The sequence below is a fragment of the Drosophila subpulchrella genome, unplaced genomic scaffold (assembly GCF_014743375.2).
Source record: "Drosophila subpulchrella strain 33 F10 #4 breed RU33 unplaced genomic scaffold, RU_Dsub_v1.1 Primary Assembly Seq354, whole genome shotgun sequence".
NCBI lineage: Eukaryota > Metazoa > Arthropoda > Insecta > Diptera > Drosophilidae > Drosophila > Drosophila subpulchrella.
The window spans coordinates 7,474,979-7,498,380 of record NW_023665577.1 but is presented as its reverse complement, the minus strand read 5'-3'; the positions used below and the strand labels follow the sequence as shown (position 1 = coordinate 7,498,380).

At 39.3% G+C, this 23,402-nt stretch overlaps 1 protein-coding gene and 1 non-coding gene across 2 annotated transcripts in view; both read left to right on the top strand.

The window, feature by feature from the left end:
• The window catches only part of LOC119561013 (ras-like protein family member 10B), a 45,997-nt gene extending 22,595 nt beyond the window's left edge, over nucleotides 1–23,402 (top strand). The window contains 6 exon segments of the mRNA XM_037874833.1: nucleotides 3,305–3,871; nucleotides 11,892–12,014; nucleotides 18,957–19,070; nucleotides 19,134–19,247; nucleotides 20,438–20,505; nucleotides 20,587–23,402. Of these exon segments, the coding sequence (XP_037730761.1) occupies nucleotides 3,509–3,871; nucleotides 11,892–12,014; nucleotides 18,957–19,070; nucleotides 19,134–19,247; nucleotides 20,438–20,505; nucleotides 20,587–20,746 (942 nt within the window). The 5' untranslated portion in view covers nucleotides 3,305–3,508 and the 3' untranslated portion in view covers nucleotides 20,747–23,402.
• On the top strand, nucleotides 4,304–4,376 carry Trnam-cau. Its single transcript has one exon. It is a non-coding gene; the product is annotated as a tRNA-Met (tRNA).

The following is a 23,402-nucleotide window of genomic DNA, read 5'->3' as shown; positions in this document are numbered from 1 at the left end:
AATTGTTTTGTTTAGCTAGTTTTGAGCGGATCAGGATGGAAGACCGAGTTTATAATTAAGAAAAGGGTGGCAATCCATTAAAGTCTTATTGCGGAAGGCATGCTGCGGTTCCTATTAGTGGCGATTCCTATTGTTCATTTGTAATAATTAAAAGCTTTAGGATTATAAGGAAGGGTAGTCTTTTATATACATATTTTCAAGAATTTATGGCCTGGACTTGGATTTTTAATTACCACAATTTAAATTGGTAGGCAGCAATGCAAAGTTCGTCAGTTTTATCTATGTATGACCATTTACAAAAATTGTAAAATGCAGTCAGCATTGTAAAATCCTGAATCAAACACGCTGAGCTCGGTGAAAACATTGATTTGACATTATATCCAACACGGAGCTTACTTTTCCGTTTTCTGTGAACCGACATGAAGGTAAATGTTTCCCATTCTTGACACAGTTTGTGTACACCCACCGAAATCAATATCCGCCTAGAGCTGCCATTCGCTGCCATCGAGTGTCACACATTTCATTTCCGCCTGTCTACAGGACACGCCCACATATGCAGATTCACACGTTCTTTCTGTCCCCCCCATCTGCGGGATACATTCTTTATTCGCCAAATGTCGCAGGAGGTTGCCCCAAATACATAGTTGGTTGACAGGGGATATAGTTGCCACTCCTTTGGCATATTTCTTCGAGGTCCTTCGAAGTCTCTTCCTGTCGGTCCGTACTTTTATTATTCTTTGCAGGCAACTTTGGGGCTGGTTGAAAATGAAAAGCTGAGGCTCGAAGCCCGCCATTAAAATGGGTAAAACTTGTAATTGATTGTCTACTGCTAGCGCTTAATTCAGTGCAATCAGAGGGGAAGGGACGGCGCAACTGTGGCAAGTAGCTCTGCAAACAATAAATAAAACAATAAAATTTTAGTGGCACGTAGCATAAAAAGCTCTGGGCGCAAACAAAGAACGGCGGAGGAAACGGGCCTTAAAACAAAGGCCATGAAATGCTCGGAAGTCGAACTCGGACCCGGAAAAGTCGGGAAACTCGAGGCGAACAGGTTGCGTGAGCCTGTCAGCATAAACAGCGCTGGAAAAGGCTCGAGTGGGTGGGCGGCTAAAAGCATTACAATACACACAGCTGAAAAACACACAATAACTGGGCTACAATTGTCTGGCTTTGATTCCGGGACCGAGGACGGGCTTGAGCCTTGGAGTGTTGCCAAAAGTGGAAAGTTTTCAATTGCCAGGATTTGTGTCTCCGGGCCACGCCCACACACCTCGGCCCGACCACCTCACCCACCTCAACCTCAGCCTCCGGCACTTGTTTACGTACTTCGTCGCTCGCCGAGAGCGTATCAATCAACTGGGCCACGGGGCGTATGAACAGGGTCTTGAGGCCGGAGACAAAGGCATCCCTCACCATTCCGAACGCCATAACATGCCCGACCAAATGTGTTTGTCCCAAATTAAATTTACTTCGGCCTCCGGAATCTAATCAAAGTGCTAGGGCTGCCACCGTGAACTAGGGGTTCGATTGGAAAATAACTTTCCGATTTACGAGGGATATGCAAATTTGCAAGTGGTTTAAGCAATGCCGATTTCTTGCAGCCCTATCAAGAACATCAATTTTTTAATAATTGTTTTACAATTTTTACATGAAAGTCTTTGAATTTTTAAACACGTTTTACGTTAGGACTTTATACATTTTATATTTAAAATACGATGGTACGGTAAAGAACGTTATCTTTCCTTAATTATTTCAAGTAAGAAAAGAGAGTTTCAATATCCTTGAAAACCTAACCTTTAACCAAAAACCCTATAAACATCGAACTATTCCTAACTAACCATTTTCTAAGCTTCAGATGTTAAACCGAAATACATTCGTATTTGTTAGGAATATCTTGTACTTTTGTTTCTTCTCACTTAATATGAACTGTTTAAGTAAATTAAAATTTATTCTATATGAGGGTGTTTTTAAAACATGATTTATGTAACTGTAGGGTATCAGCTTCTCGACTTTAAGAGCTCATCTGGGTGCCGAAATCGTTTCTCGGAGTGACTCACGATGGGCCGAGGTTTCTCAGCGGGTTGCCTGTGAGGGCGTCGTTTAAGCCGTGCCCTTGGCGGCCGCTCTCAATCATATCTGATCAAATCAAATCAGCCGCCTCGTCTTGCTCCCGGCGTCCTTATAGGGATCCAATACATACGTCTCCAGTTAGGTGTGGGCGTCGTCTCGATGACGCATGATTTTTCGGTAGGTGACTAGGAAGATGTGAGGATGTGGCGAAGGATGTGGGCGTTGGGCGGATGCTGAAGCTGATGCTGATTCCGATGAAGATGTGGGCTATAAATACGCCAACGATGGCTGTCTGGCATTTTTAGCACCCTGTCTCCACGCATTTCGCTCCCGGCATATTTTGCGGTTATTAAATTTATTAAGTTCCCTGCTCGGCGGGGGCGATGAGTGGCCTGATGATGGATGATGGATGAAGCTGTTGGCAGATGTCTAACTAATTAAGAGGAGGCGCAAAATGTTGGGGGTCCTGCGCATAAAAACCCCAAAAACGATTTCTGGGCAATTTAAAAGAACTTTAACGAGCTTTCAAAACCTAAAAGTGGCGTTAATCAAGCCTCAATCTCATTTTTCGAAACTTTTCTAATTATAAATCTGTTCTGGTGTAATTTACAAGCGGTCCACCCACAAACGAAATACTGGGAACGAAAAACACAATTGCCCAACATTTTTCACGCCCCACTTAATGTTTTTCTTTTTGTGTGCTTTTTTCCGTTTTCTGAAAAATAGGCAGTAAGAAAATGCGCCCTCGGCGAAAACGAGAGCCAGAAATCAACTTCCGTTGTGCAGCGGAAGTGAAATGTGAAATTTGAAATTTATTATTGGCAATGCAAAGAGACCCGGAGGAGAAAGAAGAAAAAACAGAAGGGGATGGGGGAAGGGCCAAACAATATTTATGTTATTAAACTGAAATCAATGTGCAATATCCGCTGGCGACTCAATAAATTTAGTTAGCCGAATTCAGGCTGATTGGCACGAAATCATTTTGGGGCTCGCAAAACGATTTTTCGCCGTCACTTTTCCAATTTATTTCACTGCCACTGATTTGTGTTTATTTCAATGTAGCTGCCAGATTGTTTGGGAAAGCCATTTAAATTATAATCTTGCGTTTCAATCGAATAAAATTAATGTTCCAAAGATACATGACTTAAAATATGTTGTATTACAAATAGATGCATTCAACTACTTTTATACTTTGTTGTACCTATGAAAACATAAACATTTTCTTCTCTTTCAGCCAATTTTATGGAATCATTTAGCAACAACAAAGAACATCTGCCAATCGAATTGCAACTAATTTTAAAGCTTGCTGCCTGGCTTTGAGTTTGCTTCACCCCTCGACTTTTACTTCTATTCCCCCAATTCCGCTAAATCAGTCAAGCTGGCGTCGTTCAAGCAGAAAAATAACAATAATACTATAAGCAATTACAATAACAATATAATGTGGAGTAGTACTATATCGCCAACCAACTCTAAGAAACTATTGATCGGTAGCACACGAAGCGTTGATTATGTCGGTGATAGTGCGAGGACCGCAGCAGGCAATATCAAAACAGGAGCAGCAGCATCAGCAGCAGCAGGAGCCAAAGGATCAAAAGCCAAAGCCACCGCCATCGCAGCCACAGCCGCAGCAGCAGCGAACACAACCAAGATCTCAATTGAAATGGAGCTTCATATACAGAATAAGTGCATTTCGGCATAGCGCATCACTCTGGAGGGTGGTGCGGAGCCGCCATGGCTGCAGGGCCCCCTTAAAGCCGCATTTTTGGGGGCTACTGGGGTCGGCAAAACAAGCATACTACAGGTGAGTCAAAATGTATCGTACGTTTCGGGGTGGCGAAAAAAGAATATGCCCCCCTGCCGATTATATAGCATAGCTCCAAAACTTATTCAATATAACGTCCAATCAGCATGTATTTCTATGATTGGGTATTATCTCGTTTTTTAAAGGCATCGTCAAAAATTTAGCAACTCTGCTGAATTGCATGTCCGAAATACTAAGAAAAAATTTAAATGGGTTAGTATATTAGTCCTCCGGTATCATATAATAGATACTACTTATAATTTCTTAAAAGCCAAATCATCAAAAATGAGAATTTTGTAAAATTACTGAAGTTGTTTATGAGACTACACATAAAAGGTGACTTCTTATCTCTGCATTCCATGAGGAAGACATTCTTTAAATTTAAATCTCTTACCTGGCTGATAAGGTGATTCGGCGCAGTGTTGTTCTAAGGCCTCGGTGGCGCAGTTGGCAGCGCGTAAGTCTCATAATCTTAAGGTCGTGAGTTCGAGCCTCACCCGGGGCACAATTTTTTGTTAGTCCGTTTATTTTTTGTAGGTTAAAAATTATATATTTTGTTGAAGTCTATAAATTAAAGAAAGATATTAAGTTATAGCAAAAAATTTATCTCATTAAGAGTATGTTTTAGTAAACTTAACAAAAAACAAGAAAATAAGCTAGCTTCGGCAGTTTATATAACCTTCCAAGTCGTATATATGTGAGCAATGAATATACAGGGCTTTTAGATTTTTAGAAAATGTATTAGTAATCACTGAAATATTAAAATAATGCTAGATTTCAATTTACTAGCGCATATGTATTGCCGATACAAAATATAACGATTTTTGTATTATTTTCACAAATTCTTTGACATCCTTCCTATGGCAGCTATATAATATAGTAATTCGTAATTCTGAAATGATAAATAAAACTATATACGTATAAGCTTTATGATATAGTCGTCCGTTTTTTTTCAATATGTAATTCGAAATTCTGAAATATAAAAACAAAGAGTTGAAAAAAATATTAAAAAAATATATATATATTTTTCACAATTTTTATATATATCCTATAGGATGGATCGCTCCGGCAATCATCCCGATAGCTTTACAACTGAGAGACTAGTTTGCATTGAAACGGACAGACCGACGGACAGACGGACGGGCAGACCGACAGACGGACTTGACTATTGATGCTAATCATAATATATACACTTTATGGGGTCGACCTCTGACCGAAATCATTATACAGAGGGAATAATAAAAGTTTTTAACTGCTGTCCACAAAGTATATGCAAATTTGAGCAACAACAAAATAACTTAAGCTATATTTACTTGTGTGTTCAAAGTGCAAAAAAACCAGACTAGAGGCTAAGAAAGTTACATACGAATATTAGTAAGCCTTTCTAAGCAAAATTCTTATATAACGGTCTACCAATTGATAAGTGAAACCAACAATCAATTTGAAACAAACCTCATTAAAATACCCGGCAAAATAAATTCGTGTCAATTTCAAAAGATCAAAGTGCATTTACCGGACATCGCATCCTAATTGATGTAATTAATACGGAATCACCAATGATAATTTAAATGTTTGTTAAGTGCGTTTCAGCATTGTAATGCAATTAAAATTAATGACTGTAATCATCGTTAGTCCCATCCGATCCAATCGTCAGCAGCATAGAAAGGGTCCTTGCTGCCCAGTCGCATTAATTAATTTTTCAATAATAAATTGAATTTTCAATTAACACAATTCCTGATTAAAAGTTTCGCCAATACACGCAAAACGGTAAATCCGCGGGGATGATGGAGCGCTGCAGAGATGCAAACGCTGCACTTTTCATGCCCCAACTTGGCTTTAAATTATTAATGGGCAACGGGCGACCCCGATGAAAGCTGAAAAGTTTAGCGGCAAACTTTTTAATAGACCAGTCCCATGGCAGCTGGCTCTCATCGCCGATGTTTAGCGCACCATCCACCTATAGGACCATCCACCTCCATCTCCACCCGGTACCCACATCCTGCAGGTCCTTCACACTCCTGCTAATTGCATTTGTGTGCGTGTGGGAGCGTCGTTAATTTGATTTGCGCTTCGCATCGCATCGTATCTTTTGTGGTTTATCTTTTGTAATTAGACAATGGCAAGGCACAGAGCTAGAATGCCTCATATGTGTTTAGCCAGGTTCCTGCCCTTGCGAGTGGGTATATCAACCATGTGGATCAGTGTGATGCGATGGCCTTTTGACATTTTCTTGGCTGAGTGGATTTATTGTGCGAGAAAATAAAAAAATACATATCTGGTCGGCACATATCTCGCAAAGTTGAAAGACATATATGTCCAACAGTGGATTAACCTACAAAGCAGTTATATTTTTGACAGTGGCTTATATGTACTACTCCATATATAAGTTTGTCGTTTTTTAGCAAGTTAATAAAAGAAAAAAAATACTCTACTTATATGTATTGACTTAATCACTATTCAAATGTTAGCAAGTAGTTATAAGTCATACCATTTGTAATTGAATTGTAGCTAATGGAAAGTTATCGCCTTCTATCGTGTCAATTCAAAATCGTATTTAAAAACAATTTAATTATCCATCAGCAACCAAATCATTGGTTCTATCGAGAAAATGCTCTTATTTTATTCAATTGGCTCACCGAACAAATAACCTGAAAAATGCAGTTGTTTTTATTAAAGAGTTATTTAAAAAGGTAGGTAAAAGCAAATAAAATTGAAGAGTTTAATTAAATTGCACCGATAAACAATACAGTTTTTCAATTTAGTTTAGACAAAGGTAAAAAATTCCTTTCCGTATACCCTGGTAAGAGAATGTTATTTTCTTTAAAAAAATAAAAATGAAATTATGGAAATAAAATCAATAAAATATTCTTTATCAAAGAAAATTGTTTTAAATTAGCAGCTACCTGATGTCCTTAAACCTCGTACATTAAATAAGATGGGAACATTAATTCTGACAGTTTATAGCTCGTAAGGCAACTTCTTTGTTCGCCGAACCATAGGAAATTATCCTCAAAAAGAGTATTAGCTTCGTCGAGGAAGACGCTTCATTTTCCGCCCTCTGCCAGCAACCACGCCCCCGCCTTTCACCTCTCGCTCGGCAAATTCAATTAACTGCAGTTGGCAGTTGCGAGTTGGCCGCTTTGCCATTTGCTTTCCCGCAGCGCTCTCCATTATTTCCATACGTTTGTTTGTGTGAGCTCTACAGCTGCGTTTAATTTCCACGAGCGCGAATGTATGTGTCAATGGCTTTTAGGACCACTTTCCCATGAACCCCGAACCCGAACCCCCACCCTTTTCCAAACTCAGCTGTCCGACATCCGGCATTATCCTTTCTCGGTTCCCGTTGGGCGCCTTTTATTGGATGTAATGCGAGATTTGTGCATTTTTATGGCATTTTAAGCACTGCAAAATCAATTACGTCCTGTTTAATGGCTGTTTGCGGTCAAGCTGGCAAGGGAACCCGTTTACGCGGTGGGAAGCTTGAGCACCCAACATCAAACATTTTATTGCAGAGTAAATGTAACAGGCGTGTTAACGAATCCAAATCACATAATTGTTAAAACAGTATAAAATAAATTGAGGCACTCGGCTTAGTCTATTTTTTCCAGCTGGAGAGACAAATATTTTTAAACGAAAACATCTTCGCCATTTAATAAAAAGCAATTATAATTCGGCCATGACCCAAAGTTATTTATGTTTTTCCAACAAATTGGAAAAACGAAAACTTTGGCTTAAGCTGAAACCGCGAATTGGTTTTATCTATCGCGTTTCGTCGACAGCTCACTTTAGAATATTAAAACATTATTTTTCTTAATATGGTTCCCTAAATAAATGATTAAAAATAATAAGCCATACAATTATTATTATTATTATTTAGTTCTAAAGAGTTTTTAGCTGTCGAATATATTTAGGTAAAATACAATAATTTTAAGGCCCACGATGACCTAAAATATTAGGCCACTCGTAACCTAAAAATATACAAATATTGAAATTTAAAAATAAACTTGAAGTCCATTTTAAATTTATTAGGCTATTCATGACCTAAAATTTCTTACATCATTTTTCTGGGTGAGGAAGCTATAAGAAAAAGTTGACCGATTTTAATCAATTTTTTTTTCAAAAATCAGGTATAATTAAAAAAAATTTGGAAAACTATAAATGTACAAGTAAGTTACATATATTTTTTTTCAATAAAAAAGATATTGTTTTTATTTTTTGATTAGATGATAAAAACTTCACTAAAAAATTGCACATATGTTGTTCTCTTACATTTTTTGTTGCCTTTAACAATGTCCAATCAAATGTTGGTCGCCATAGGGCTCCGTTGATTTAAGGCAGGCTTTTGGCTTTTTCGCCCACTGTTCGTTCGCATGAACGCACAGATTTTGGAAACTATAAAAACTAGGCAGGAAGGTTCTAGAGGTTCTTGTAAGGGCAGGTTTATTTCAGCAGGGTGCCACGCCCACACGCCCAAATAGCTCCCATATTTTTAAGATTATAGTAAAGGTATTTTGTTTTGATTATAAATATCCATAATAAAATATAAACAAATAAAGAAATAATCGCTTGGGAACAGTCGCTTTGCTGCTTGCATATCTCCATCTCCCTCACACTCCATTAGTAACGGGTGTCTGGTAATGATAAACCTAGTTACTTTGTCGGAGTAAAAGTCAAATGACAGTGAAAGGAAGTTAAGTTCCACATTAAACAGGACTTTAGCATTCCTTCTTGACTTAACTTTAATCCATGTATCCGCTCTTTTAAATAGATGCCAACATTTTCGAGAAAACTGCGCTAATTCCAGCAGATAAACGCGAGAAATAAAACGCAGTGCATCATACCAATAAAAAGTGCGCCATGAATATCTATTTGGGTAAATTTGGAAAAGCTGCTCGAATCCCCGGCGTGCTTATTTATGTGGCAGATAATGTGCCTCACTTTATGTGGCAGCAAGGAGCATAAAGAGGCGCAAAGCCGGCCACGACAACGGCAACGACCCGGAGGAGCAAGGACACGGAGCTGGATGCTGGGGGACAGAAAATGGAAACAGGACCTGGCGACCACGGAGCAGACCATCAATGTCATTTCTTATTCAATTACCAGTTCAATAAAAATAAAACTCAATGATATGCGGCGCTGGGACATAAAAGCGATGCGATGTGAATCGATGTCATGCCAAGCGCCGCGATCTGACCCCTTTGCCACGTCCCCACGCGACCTCCGCCTTCCTTTTCCCCGGGGAAAGTGACTGTGCAGTGTGTAATTTAAAAAAGTCTGCTCCAAAGTCATTCCTCCTTTTAGGCCAAGCAGCGGCGACATTTTCGCTCTTCCCAACGCGGCCACTTCCGCTTCCGGTGGCTGGCCCGCTTGGTTCCTTTTTGGTGCCACCTAATTGAATATAGTGTGCATAAATTGCATCTGATTTCATTGCAGTGACAACAATGGGTATGCTGATTGGCAGAATAGAATTTGCATTTTTATGAGACGAGCGGGGGAAGTGAGGCCCCAAATGATTTTCACTTGACTTTGTTATTAGCGCATCTCATCACACATAAGCACTGAGGAAATCATTCTTAAAATGGTATCATTTCAAAAGCTTTTATAGAACTTAGGAAGATAAGATCTAGCCATCTATTAAATTCATTTAGTTACTGTGTGAGAGTTTCGAGTCTTTAATTTGGAAACCTTAGGAAATTTTTTTAAAATGATTTTTGCAACCTTGCATATTTACTTTAAACATATACCGGAATTTGCCTTAGAGTCCTTTTTTTCTCTGTGTGTATACAATCAGGAAAATCGTGAATTGGCAATCCGTTCGATGGCTTCTTGGTGCGACAAGGCATCACTTTAAAATGCAATCAGGCGTTAAATATCCTTTGAGCCTGTCACTCACTCAGCTCATGCACTGAGACCCATAGCGAGTCCCACATCCAGCCGGCCACATCCAAAATCTTCCCAAGTCGCCCCCGATTCCCCTCTTTCATTACCATTTATCTCTTTTCAAATTGTATTTTATATCTCCATCGGCCTTGGCTTTATTTTTAGGGTGCTTCGGCAACTCCGCCTCCCTGATCCCGGACCCCAGAGTAAATCCCAGCAAGAGAGTGAAGGCGCCTCGGCTGAAAAGGCTGCGGGTTAATGGGGTCATTTCGACCACGGCGGGGGTGATATCCAAAAAAGTCCGGCGTGTGCGTTATGAGCTTTGGATTAGAGTTATGGCTCGTTACTGAAGCTTAAAAGAGCTAGTGAAGCGCATCATTAGGGTTCTGAAATTTATTAATAAATTAAAGCTAAAGTTGAGGATTACGTGGACTTGATTGAAAAGTGCTTAGAGTTTATTGAAAAAATGTGTTATAGCTTGAAATAACTTAAAGTGGAGGTGACACTGTACAACAATTTTTGGTGTTTGGGGTAACCGCCATATTGACTTCAAAATATGAAAGTACTTATTGAAACTAGTTACTCATTTGGATACTAAAACGATGTTTAGATTAGGTAAAATAATTACAGTTACCATATTTTTGTATGATTTTTAATATATATTATTATATTATTTGACTTAAAAGGTGTTTTTTATATTTTTTAACTGAAAGTCTTTAAGTCTTTAGTTTTTAGTCGTCAAAACGTCCAGTCTCAGCCGGTGTACCACAAGGCAGTGTACTAGGCCCGACACTAAACTCACTGTATACGTCAGATATGCCAGATTCCTGGGGTTGACGATGATGACATGCTCATCGCAACATATGCCGACGACACAGCGGTTATGGTCAGGAGTCCAAGCATAGACATTACAACCTTGGGCCTGCAGGAGTACGTATCACGTTTTGAAAAATGGACAACAGAATGAAATTTAGGCGTAAACTGCAGCAAATGTGCTTGTGTCACATTATCCACAAGGCCAGAACTGCCAGGGCATTTCCATGCTCGGTTCTGTACTTCGTCACGAGTCCTACTACAAGTACCTTGGTTTGGTTTTGGATAGAGGACTCACTTTCCAGAGGCTCACAACAATGGTCAAGCAGTCAGTGCTTTTAAAGGCAGCAAGTATGTCCTGGCTTCAATTAAGATATATTTAATACTCTCGAAGTCTGATGTCTAAATTGCAAATGAAAAGAATTAATGTATAATCTTGTATACCAACACTTTGTTATCCCCTATATTTACAACCTGCTCAAGCTGCCACATAAGTAGCAGTATACCCGTTAATTCTGAATAAATATACACTTTTACAAAAAAAAAAAAATGTTTTTAATAACCAAACTGTGCTAAGAATTTCCGTGTTGCACTGTGTAATTCAAACATTTGCGGATTTAAGTTTTATACGGTAGTTATGAGTTTATTAAGTTGGACTTTCTATACCTTATTACTATTTATAATTCATTTAGTGAAAAATTTCTATTTTTAGCCAGTTGCCGAGATATGTACTCTAAGTTGCTTAGAATTTAAACAGCACAGCTTTTAAAGGCCTGTTAAATTGATCTAAATGGGACTTTTAAACCACCCTAACCGAAGTCATATTTAATTACATTTTTCTAAAGTCAATTCTACGCTCCGTTGCACATATAGCTCATATAGCCATTACCCAGCGACTCGTGTGCTGTTTATTTCCCTTTTCAGTGCTTTTATGATTACATGACCGGGGAGAGCGTAAAATCCAAAGCATACATTTAAGCGCTTACAATTTTAATAAGCTGAAAATGTCCATGAAATATGTGTGGCTGTTTTTGTGAGATTTAGTCGGCCAAAGGACCCCATGCAAAAGCTCTGAGCGCATATTTAAAATGTTTGCTCAACATAGAAAACAGAAAAAGCAAGAAGCGAGCACAGAGCAAAGAAAACTGAAAAATATTAGCTTTGCTTTTGGACAGGGTTTTTAAGGAGCCAAATGATTTGCAGATGGAAAATGTATTTTTATTTTCATTGGCCTCCCACGTGTAGCGAGCGCAGTATCTTACAATCATAATAATATTTAATTTTCGCATACCTGTGACTGACGGTGCTCTTTCGTGCTTATTTACAGCAATTTTTCTACCATGACTTTCCCAGCACTCATCAGACGACAACACATCGCAAGATTTACAAAAACTGTCTGGTCTGCGACACCTGCATACGTGAGCTGATGGTACTGGACGTTCCACCCCAGGTGAGTGAGCACAAGCCCGCAATAAATCCCACCCGGAGCCACAGCCCCTGCCACAATTTCTAACTTTTCCATAATTTAGTTAAAAGTTTTCCCACTGTCAGGGCGCGTCTGTAGTGGGGAATTTTGTGAAAATATGTACAAACTATTTTTATGCAATTTTCCAGTGAATTTCATGGTGCTGATATATTAGAAAATGCTCCGTCTTTGCGCCCGCTGGCCGTAATAAATTGCTAAATAATTTAAATTGGCCCACAGATGCAATCTGCCGCCCGTCTTCGTCCAGCATAAATATTAACCTGAAGACACTTTAAGTCTTCTGCGATGTGTTCCTGTTACTGAGCCTGCTGTCGGTGCTGTCTAGACTCGAACTGGTACCTTCTGCAAATTCATTACATTACGGGCTGAACAGTTGCCTTACATATTTCACAGTATATATCCCGGCAAAGGGTATATTATTTTTTTAGGATGCTGGGACATCAAAAAAAATCTCTAGCCAGTCCAGGGAACATTTTTAGTACATGATTTATTAGGGCATTATTATTAACAAACCATTTATTTTGAGTTTGATTAATTAAATATAAACGAGTTCGAGCTACTTTTTATGTATCGATTTTTAAGCAAGAGTGAGTTTAATTCAAATTGGTACCCCTTTATCAATATCTCCACTTGAACTTTTAACTTTTTAACTCAGTTTAAAAAGTATAGGGTATGTAAACTTCAGCTTGCCGATGTAATCTTTTTGTTTTTAATAATCACCGCTCCAAAAGCGCCTTGAGCAACAGTTTACAACAACGCAGAAAACGAGCAGCCACAACACCAAATGGCGCTACTCCTGATGTTGCCTCGGGAAAACTTTCTTGTGGGTTACATTTTTCGTTATTTGGTATTTTTGCATAACACTTTGGGCACGAAAAGAATGTTTAACGAATCGGCTGCACAATTTTTAAATCGGAACACTCGATTTAATTTGTGTCAGAAGAAACTTTAAAGGTAGGAAAATAAAATGGATATCTAATAAACAAAATGTATAGAAATGAAAATATTGTTAAAGTACCTGCCCTGGTTCATTGATATCAAATTGAAGACAGTGTATTTAATTCTAACATTAACTTGTATTTGTATTTCTTAAGTGCCTTTTAGATCAATTACCAAATTGATAACTAATTTTCTTTCATGTAAAATTGAATAATCGTTACCAAAAACTTACATTTTAAATTGCCTGCTTATTCTGTTCCCAAAAAATTTATACAGTCGCACAACTCTATAAAAGTAAGTCTACTGGAAGAATTGTTACTATTTTTAAAAAATCGACAGTTAAAAACTTTTTTTAAAGGCATGCGCCCGTCTGCGCGCTCTGTTGACTTTATTGCAGCCCCATTTGCGCCAATAAAAGTGGGGGCCAATATGAATTTATAAATTCAGGTACACGCCAGTCGCCATCAACGATAGCCGATGGTGAATTGGATTGTATCAATTTTTAACTATCTGTGTTGTCGAATTGTCCCAGAGCAACAATATTACCCAATTATGGCTGGCCATAAAGTTTGGCACCGTGTAAATATTTTCATCCGTTTATCTTGTAATTGCAGTTGGCTATGTAAAAAGCTCCAAGGCTAGGAATTCCCATTTTCCTGTTTACGACTTCCGTCCTTCCTTTTTTAGACCTTCGACTTGGCAGTAGACTTCGGCAATTAGGGACTAGTTTTGCCAGACCACAAATCACAAACTGACTCCGAAAATGCTGAAAGGCATTCCACAGCCATGGCCCGCACTGTCTTACATCTCACTATTCGGACATCCTTCCATACCACCGCTTTTTGTCTTCTGGTCTGCCACGTTTAACTATCATAAAATATTTATGGAACACACTCTGAACAAGGCCAGTTGCTGTTTGGCTTTCCCCTTGGCCTTCAGGGATATGCAAAGCTTGAGTACCCAGTGAAAAGATGATTTTTTAGGTCACTGAGGAATATAGTACCCTTGTACAAACTGCATTTTAAATCCTCAAGATTGCTGACTATGATTGGTTAATGTTTTAATATGATACTTTAATTGGCTAGTTTGGCTCTGATGAACTTAATCATATCTTTGCCTTATTTTATAAGTTGGTATTAGTCTGTGAAATGCTTAGTATTGTACTACATTACGGAACTGAATATTGCTATAAAACTCTGACCCCATGTTACCATCCAAACTGATTTCTCAATTGTTAAAGTATTTATAGTTCGGCAATAAAAGTATTCTATTTATGAAGAGAAAAATGCATGTTACTGGTATGCAACTTTAAGCAGTTCACAAGTTTTTCATTATACTGTAAACACATAGTAACAACTTTACTAAAAAAACGATCTGGCACAAATAGTGGTACCTATCGTGGAAATTAGAAAAATAGTGTAATATTACACTGGCCAGGTAATATTCTTGTCTCTATAGAGACCTCCTTCGGTTAGAGCAACGGCATCCTTTGTTCCATGGCTGAATGAATCGGGAGCAGCCGTTGATCTGGCAAATCGGGAACTGGGCCAAGTGTGTTCGGCTGACAAAGTCGCCAAAGGATATGGCTGGAGGGCGATACTGTGGCTTCGCCGTGGACAACCAGGCCCGTGGCAACCGCTCCAATACCAACCCCTCGAATTCCCCCAGATTGAAATGGCAAGCGACCCAAAAGAGTTGACAGGCAGCAAAAAGCAGTTGGCAGTCGGGCAGTCAGCCAACCGCATCCATTGTCATATTAACTACGTGCCATGCGACCCAGCCGCCCAATCCTCCCACTCCGCCCCTTTAGACAGTGCCACCTCTCGATGCTTTTCAACTTATTCATGTCCATTTTGGCGTGAATTTGTTTTCGAGAACAGCCATTCCCCCACCCCGTTCTGTTGTACTCTTTGTTGTCCATCCATTGTGCTGACCAAATGGCTGACTGTTGTCTAAAAGCGGGCCAACAGGGTTTTTTTCAGGGGCTGGGCTGGGTTTTCCCCACAGGTTGGAAGCGCTGTCGCCTGTTTATTGTGGTATATTTTTCATCGTCAAGTGCACTGCCTGGCAGTCATAACTCAAAGTCCACCTTAATGGTTTCCACTTGTGCAAACAGCATTTATTCTCGAACAGATTTTCGCTCATATACACGTGGCCGGGGAAAAGCGGAAACAGATGTTTCTTTTGGTGTGGGTGTGCGAACGGGAGGCCATTTAGTTGGTCATTGTTTTCCCAAAGTGGACGCCGCTGCTCAGACCTACTTGAAGTGACTACCTGGGGTACAGGGCTCAATGAACCGGACTAACAGGGAAACAAGTCGAAAAAAAACTTAAAATACATCTATAACACTTGATAAGTTATTTTTGGACGGTCCGATTTGAATATGTAGACAGGAAGTTTCAAGATTGTAACTACAAATATTTGTATACCATTAAAAATATGAGTGTCCATTGGCATGCTTTAGTCAGTAGTGTATATCTAAACCGTTTCATTTTATTTTTATTGCGATTTAATATTTTTCAGAGCCTTTAAAACATTAAAGCCCATGTTGGCTGTTTACTTTAAACTTATTTCCCAGGGAGTACTATATCGAACCCTTACCCACAAATAGAGGAACCAAAAATAATTTAATAAATCTGCTATATCTTCAGGCAGAGTTCGGAGTTCAGCTCATTAGCCCAATACCCTCCTAATCTTCCATGTGTCGCTTCCGTCCTGGCCCAAATCCCAGGCGGCAACAATGCAGCAATTACAACAATTACTACCGGCCAGAAGACATCGAGAATCTTGGCTAAGGAGCTGCTCGCATTTCAAGCCAGCTCGCAGCCCGTTAATTAACAAAGCAACAATAATCACAACAGAGCGCCGGGGGAAGGCAGCGCAAATTAAATGAAATTTAATCAAAAACGTAAATCTAGCTAAGTTAGTGCCCGACGGGAGTGGCGTCGGCTGTCTGCCAGCCGGAATGACACAATACCCGGCAGAAACGGGCAGGGGCGGGGCAAAAGTCGCGAAGGGGATGAACCGAGGGACCGGAGGGCCGCAGAGCTGGAGAATGACAAACAGAAGGGCCAGACGCAGAGGCGCCAAGGAATGTGGACCCTTGAGCTGTCCATCCGTACACGGGGTCAGGAATTGCGGGGAGGGATCTAGGGGTTGCGACCAGAGTTGCCAACCTATGTCTTGAAAATGTTACGATTTTAAATTATATAAGGGTGGTTCCTTCACAGAGAGAGTTCTGACGTTCTAATCTAAGTTCAGAATGTTCTCAAATATGGAACAACATTTTTGAAGATGAAAATGTTTTCATTGTGCTTGAATCAAGATAAATTGGCGGTATTTACATTGTATTTCTCAACAACTAAACTATTAGTCCAGTCAGTAGGGTATACTTACTGAAAAGTGGTTAAATATACTCCATTTAACTTTTCTCTTCTCACCATTTCGTTTTAATATTGAGATAATTGATACCAAAATGAACTTACACGGTTATTAAGAACGAATGTTCTCAAATCAAGAACAATGTACTTGAATATCTTTCTCTGTGCTCTAAATCTTTAAAAGGTTTTTCTCCAGATTTAAAAAAATGTTGCTCCACGCATGGCTTTTCTCATGTCTCGTTTGGGAGCAGTACAAAATAATATATAGAGTTTGTATGAAATTTATAATATATAAAGTTTAAACATCAAAGACACGCAGCCAAGTGCTCCAGAAAACAGCTAAATAGACATCACTGGATTTCCGCTGTTTGTTCCTCCGAAATGTCTCGACTATCCTTCTTGTCTAGGCGGCCTTTGACTGTTGTTTGTGCCTAAAACGCTGCGACGTAAATTTAATTATAACGTTTACTTACTGTCTTGCTGTGGGCAGCACACTTTCCATCTCCTTTCTGGTCATTAGTGCCGGGAGGGAGAACTGTGGCCACCTGCCTGCGGTGGAAAACAGCCTGCTGATTTGCCTTTCGACGCCTCTGTGCCCAAAAAGATCAGCAACTGCTCAGGGATTGATTTATGGCCCTGCCGCTAAAAGAAATCTCATAAAGCAATCAACAATAAGTGCACTGTGGACACGACATCCGACTTCGAAATTGATTTCGTTTTTTGCTGGCAAAGTTGGTTTGTACGAGAATGTTGCGAAATAAAAAGTATCATCAGACCATTAATATACAAATGTATAAATCAAAAATTGATGCTGTAAAATACTAAGTATCATCGGCCCATTTTGATGTAAAATGTACATATACGACCATTATAGTCTTCCTCTTTGTTTATTAAACATATTTGACCATTAAATGAATGTTTAATTTGTCTATATACTTTTCTGCAACGAACTTCTTAATTCGTTCATAGATAGTACTCCCGAGCTGTTATACAAATATTTCCCAAAAGCCACCAATGGGATTTTTGCGATACCAGTTATATTAATATATCCCAACAGTTTAATGGCCTTATAAAGGTAAACTTTACCTACCAATTGTAGGGGTATGATATATTCCCCCAAAGTTAAACACCAACACACATATATATGTACTTCTAGTCTTTATTTTATAATTTCGTCTATTCAGGATCACGGTCGGCGTTCAACTGCCCTCGCTCTCAGCTCACGATCCGCATCAACCCCCGATTCATTGAGAGAGTGTGAGAGCGATGAGATTGAGAGAGAGAGTTAGAGAACAGTGAGCGGCATCGTACAACAACAATAACTTATTCTTAGAACTAACATGAATGATCTAGAAGGAATACAATAACATACACATACATACATACTACGACGTAGCAATCCTGCTACACAATATGGGGCGACTTTAACCTGTCAAAGAAAGCTTCCTTTCTAAATGTAGTTAAATTTCCCGAAACAGTGATGCTTTTATCAGATTTTAAATATAACCCAGGGCAAACCCACCACCCACAGACAGATGGTGTTGCTACCTAAAAATAAACAATGTAAATGAAAACTGCAGTTTCCAACTAATCTTTGATGGAATTTTATCCGTGTGCTATTTGCTGTTGGCTTGACAACGCATTTTACGGCACTAATTGAGCTACAATTATTTACTGACAATGCTCCCCGCAGCCGCAGTAAATGCATCAACTGGCGTCCATTATGCTGAAGTGTAACTGCTAAGGCTTACGGCCATTGTGGGCGAGGCTTTGTCCCTTGAATATCTACTGCGACAACTGTTTCAGCGGCATTTATTAAATGTGGAATGGAAGATTCAGCCCTCCGGAAGGCGGGTGAATAAATGAATCCTATTACCGATGCAGCGGGCAGCTCGAGCGAATAATGCGACTGCTGTGGGCAGTAAAGATTGCTGAAGCCGCAAGAGTGGTCAACTTGGTCCTAAATAAATAAGGCGGGCGAAGGCAAAAGTACATTTTCAGTACAGTTGGGCTTGGTTGAGACAAATTTTCTCCGACTCAAACTAAAGTGAGTGAATTAATGGCTCAACTTTGCGAAAATTTGGTCTGCAAAACGAACTTGGCAAGACGAACTTTGTCTAAACTCCATAAATTGTTCGGTGTGCGGAACTGTCTATATAGCCAATACCCATTCTTATATTCTTATATAAAAATGTATGTTTACCCAAAAATTGTTAAAACTAATTGGAGTTATATGTAATCCAAGCCAAAATCCAATTAAACGAGTTTATCCCGCTGGGATGGAACAAAGGCGACGATGACCCCTGACCGATAATTCCTTGTATTCGGTTTCCAAACCCATATAAAGAACGAGAACATTTACATATTTGTGCCATATTTCTGCCCGCTGTGAGCCGCTATTAAATGCCATAAACTCTTTTCCTTTCCCATATTTGCTTTTCATACGCGTGCCAAAATAATGCGAAACGAAAACACAACTCAACCGACCGTGTGGACATATGTGCGTGTTTGTTTGCCTGCCTGCTTGTTTGCGGAAATATGCTGATGAAAAACAAACATTCGACCAATTGGCATGGCCATCCGCCAGAAGCGATTTCCGGCTGACAACTTTGCCGAGTGGAACAACGGACATCCGCTGGGGCTGCGAACGGTGCACGCCTATGTCTTGGTCTACGACATGGGCAATCTGGAAACGTTTCAGGTGAGAGCCGCCCCTCGTCTGCCCAAGGTCCCCGATTCATCCCCGATTCCGATCCCTTTCCAGTACTGCCGCTCGATGAGAGATCAAATCTTGGACAGTTTCAGTCATCGTGATTTTAGCATAATTGTGGTCGGCAATAAATTTGACAATGTGACTGAGGCGCAGGCCAACTCGCAGGTGAGTGTAAAATAGTTCGAAGGAAAAACTCTTATTTGCTAAGCAGCCCTTAAGTCCCTCAATAGAAACCCTTTGCATAAAATAACAAATTTAAAAAAAAATGTTTCAAATGATTTGAGATACCACATGGTAGACTTAGGTTTGCAAAAAAAATTTATTTAAAAAGTAAACTTTTTAGTTTTAGGCCATGCGCTACGTTCTTAAAGTTCCCTTAAAAATTACTCATACGACATCTTTCCAGTTCGAATTAAAAAAGAAACGATTTTCTCTCCCCAACTTTGTTAACTTTTTGATCTTGTTCGGTCGTTACTTTTTTGGTTAGAAAACTAAGTTTACACTAATATATTCGTTGAAAAGTGCGTGTATCTGATATACTTTGAAAAGACCTTAAAACGCGATTTTTGTAAATAATGTCTTCTGGTATGTTTGAAATGCCTTAACGCACATCGAATAGGGGTTGAGAACCTTTTAACTCGAAGCACAATTAAATCGATACTTTAGGTTTAGAGGGAGGGGACTTCTATAGGGAAGAGGCCTGTAGATTGGGAAAGGAAAACGTATATACTATTAGAAGGTTGGTTTTCTTTGGGAATCTATTTTTTTTTAACATTGGGTTTTCAAAAAAATGGAATTTACGTTTTCAAAACCACTTCAATCTTCTAAAAACTTTTTATTTTCGTTTCTTTTGTCGATTTTTGTAAGTGCGTTACTTGTTTACCATCTTTGTCATAGTACTTTGTCATTTGACCAAATAAACTTGCACAAAATAGACACTTTCATTAAAATCATTTAACATTGTTTCTGATTTGCTTAAGTTTATTCCTTCCTAATTTAACGACGGTATTGATTTTTCATTAAGTTCCTAAAAAAGTAAAATCAAATTTTATTGGTTCAAGATGATAGACTTTTGCTAAAAGTTTGATCACTATAAATTATTAAATGAGGAAATTTAATTTCTTATTGCCAATTTTTGGAGGTAACTACTGTCCCAACCTACAGACCTCTCCCCTCAATAAGGTCAACATCGAACAAGATATAATTACATCAGCTGCAAGAGTATAGGAACAATGGCACAGTTAAGCCCAAAAAGCGATGAGCAGACCGCAGTTATTAGCTTTCAGCAGACTTTCACCCAGTATTAAATCCTTTCCATTATCGCACACCCACACATCCCGATGGCGGCCTGGCAGGAGCTCAAGGATATTTCCACGCTGGTGCGCAAACATTGGCGCTGCGGCTACGTCGAGTGCTCGGCGCAGTGAGTAATCAATAGACCATCTGTCATGCGATATGGGGCCCGGGGACTAACCAGGGCTTCTTTTCTTTGGCTCTTCGGCAGATATAACTACAAAATCGGCGACGTATTCCGTGAGCTGATGGGCTGCACCAGCTCGGGAGGAGGCGGCGGCGCCGGAGGAGGCGTGGCCGGGGTCGGTGGCCTGGTTGGCACTGAGTACTCACAATCAACTAGGAATAAAGGACGCTGTACAATACTTTAGCAAATGTTGCATAAGTTTTTTAAGCAAACGCTCTGATCCGGCGCACTATATCCGGGTGGATTCGGTGCGGGCAGCAGCTGCTGCTGCAGCCGGGGCAAGGTGGCGTATACGCAATCCCCAAGGAGGACACACAAAGACGACATTGTTGCCCCTTGCCAACGCCTGCAGTTGCATATTTTAACATATACTTTTAGTGGCCAAACTCCACGCCCCACACTCCGCACTCCCGGGTAGCGAGTCCACACCACCTCCCTTTGTTTGCCATTATTACAACACTTTGCTGGCTGCTTTTATGGGCGCTTTCTGCTGGGCTCATTTAAATGGCGAAGGGACTGCCGAACGAAGGATGTGTTTGGCCAACGGCAAGGAGTCCCGATTCCGATCCTTGCTGACAACTTTTGTGCGTCCGCATTTGCAATTCAATACCATAAGCTGGAAGGAAGCGCAGTGGCCGTGAATATGCAGCGATATCCGCAAAGTGCAGCAACCATTGCCAGCGAAAGTTTGATTCCTTTGTGGTTATTATCATCGTTGTGGTTATTATTTCTGTCGTGGAACGTAAATAGGCAATTATCCCACCATAATTTACAATACATTTTATGTACGAACGAATAACCTTGTTATCGATACAAACCGAAATAGTATAGTTCTTAAGTAGTTAACCTAAGCTATACACATATACTTAAACATACTTTAACGTTGTGATCATTTCAAGAATTAGTTCTTAAGGCACACAGACAGAACTTCGGTTAATGTCAAGTCAAGTCAAGTCAAGTCTCCGAAACTGAATTACCAGAAATACCTAACTTAAGGACAACATACGAGTAAGAGCAATTTAATAAATAGCCGTAAGTGTTTGGAAGATCGACCGAAGGCGGTAAAATCAAAGAGTTACAATCATGCCATTAAAACCGCAAGGTTAGCATTCATAATTATCCGCTGCAAAATTGAACATCCTTTAAAAATATATATTTAACTATAGTTGACTACGATCCAGGGCTCTTCATGGGGCTCTCGGTTTTTCATTAACACTGAAATTAAATCAAAGCAATAGAATTCCAAAATATAACGAATGATTGTGTTTATAACAAACTAATAATAAATAGATTATTCATTTTCGTCGTGAGGGAGCCGTGATCAAGAAGCCTTAAGAACCAGAAGCAAATATTTCATAGTAAACCTTAGACTTAACTAAGATTACAACTTGATTGAAGCGCACAAAATCGACGATTGTGTTATTATGATATACTCGAAATTGTTAGGCCCTAGGTTAAAAGTTATTGGATTGCGTGTCGTAAGGCACCATGCCAAACACACCTAGCCGATGTGTTATTCAGGGTCTACAGCTCTATCCGCTGGGCACCGCCATGTTAATTATATTCTGCGCTGATCCACGAAACACATACATACCATACCGATCTCTTTCTTTACCTCAACAAAAGAACTCAAACTACTCAAAAGAAAAGCAATCAAGGCTGACTTTGTACATAGAGATTTCAAAGGAAGAACTTTGCCAAAAAAGCTATGGAAACCGACTTTTACAGCAATATAAGTAAGCTCTAACTGATATTCAAGGTAAATAACTGGGCGCACTGCCAAAAATTGGTTCCACTCCCAGTTGAGTGCTCGGCTAAGATTCTAGGAATAGATAAGATAACAAACAAATTCGAAACAATTTTTTGAACTTATTTCAAGGTTAACCAAGGCAAAATCGATAATAATACATGAAGTAATAAACCATTATTGTTATAAATAATATTAATTGAATATACATTTGGCGGCTTTGATAAGGGACATATACTGTTAAAACATTAATGATACATAGCAGCTTCCATTGCTTACTTGTCCAACTAATCCAAGCCGGGAATTTTCAACCTTCGCATCATCGCCGAACTGATCCCAACTTGAGAAATGTGTTCATAACGTTTCACTCTCCAAACTGAAACACCCGCAAGTAAGCAACTGAAAAGCTCTATAATAGACATATTTATATGGAACATGCCTATATATACACATACATATATAAATGTAACGATAATTGTACGAGTTTGGTTCTAGTTTTCGTCTTTGATTTTCAACTTTTACGGATTCGTCAAAATGGCTGTTAATTTTTGGGAAATAAAATGCTAACGCAAAACAGTTAAAGGGAATTAAAGCAAAATAAAATAAACGCAACAAGGAAAATTGTTGAATTATTTACATTTAAGCAACGCGTTGCCTGCGACAGTTTGAGACAAGAGAAAAAAATAGGTGTAGCAAAATAACAATTAAACTCTAAAAACTCAAATATGTATTAACGAATCAAATGCTTCAGCCGCTTGTTGTTTGTTCAAACCATTCAAACGTAATAATTTTAAGTAAAAGCCGCTACGTTTAGATAAGTATTACTGGAGTGCATAAGGCACTCATGATCTCTGTTATTTTTTGTATAATAAAAGGCATGACGCCAATGCAAAGTAGAAACAAATTGTTAATTGAACAGGAGCTAGCCACAGAGTAGCAGAAGCAACGCACCGAAAATAAATGTTAAGCAATTGAATATAAAATGTCGGCCGGAAACGGAAGCAAACAAATATCCGTGGACAAACCGTTAGAAAAGTAGAGAACGTTTTTGGAAAATGCGCAAAGTCGCAAAAAAAACAAAATAAAGTGATAT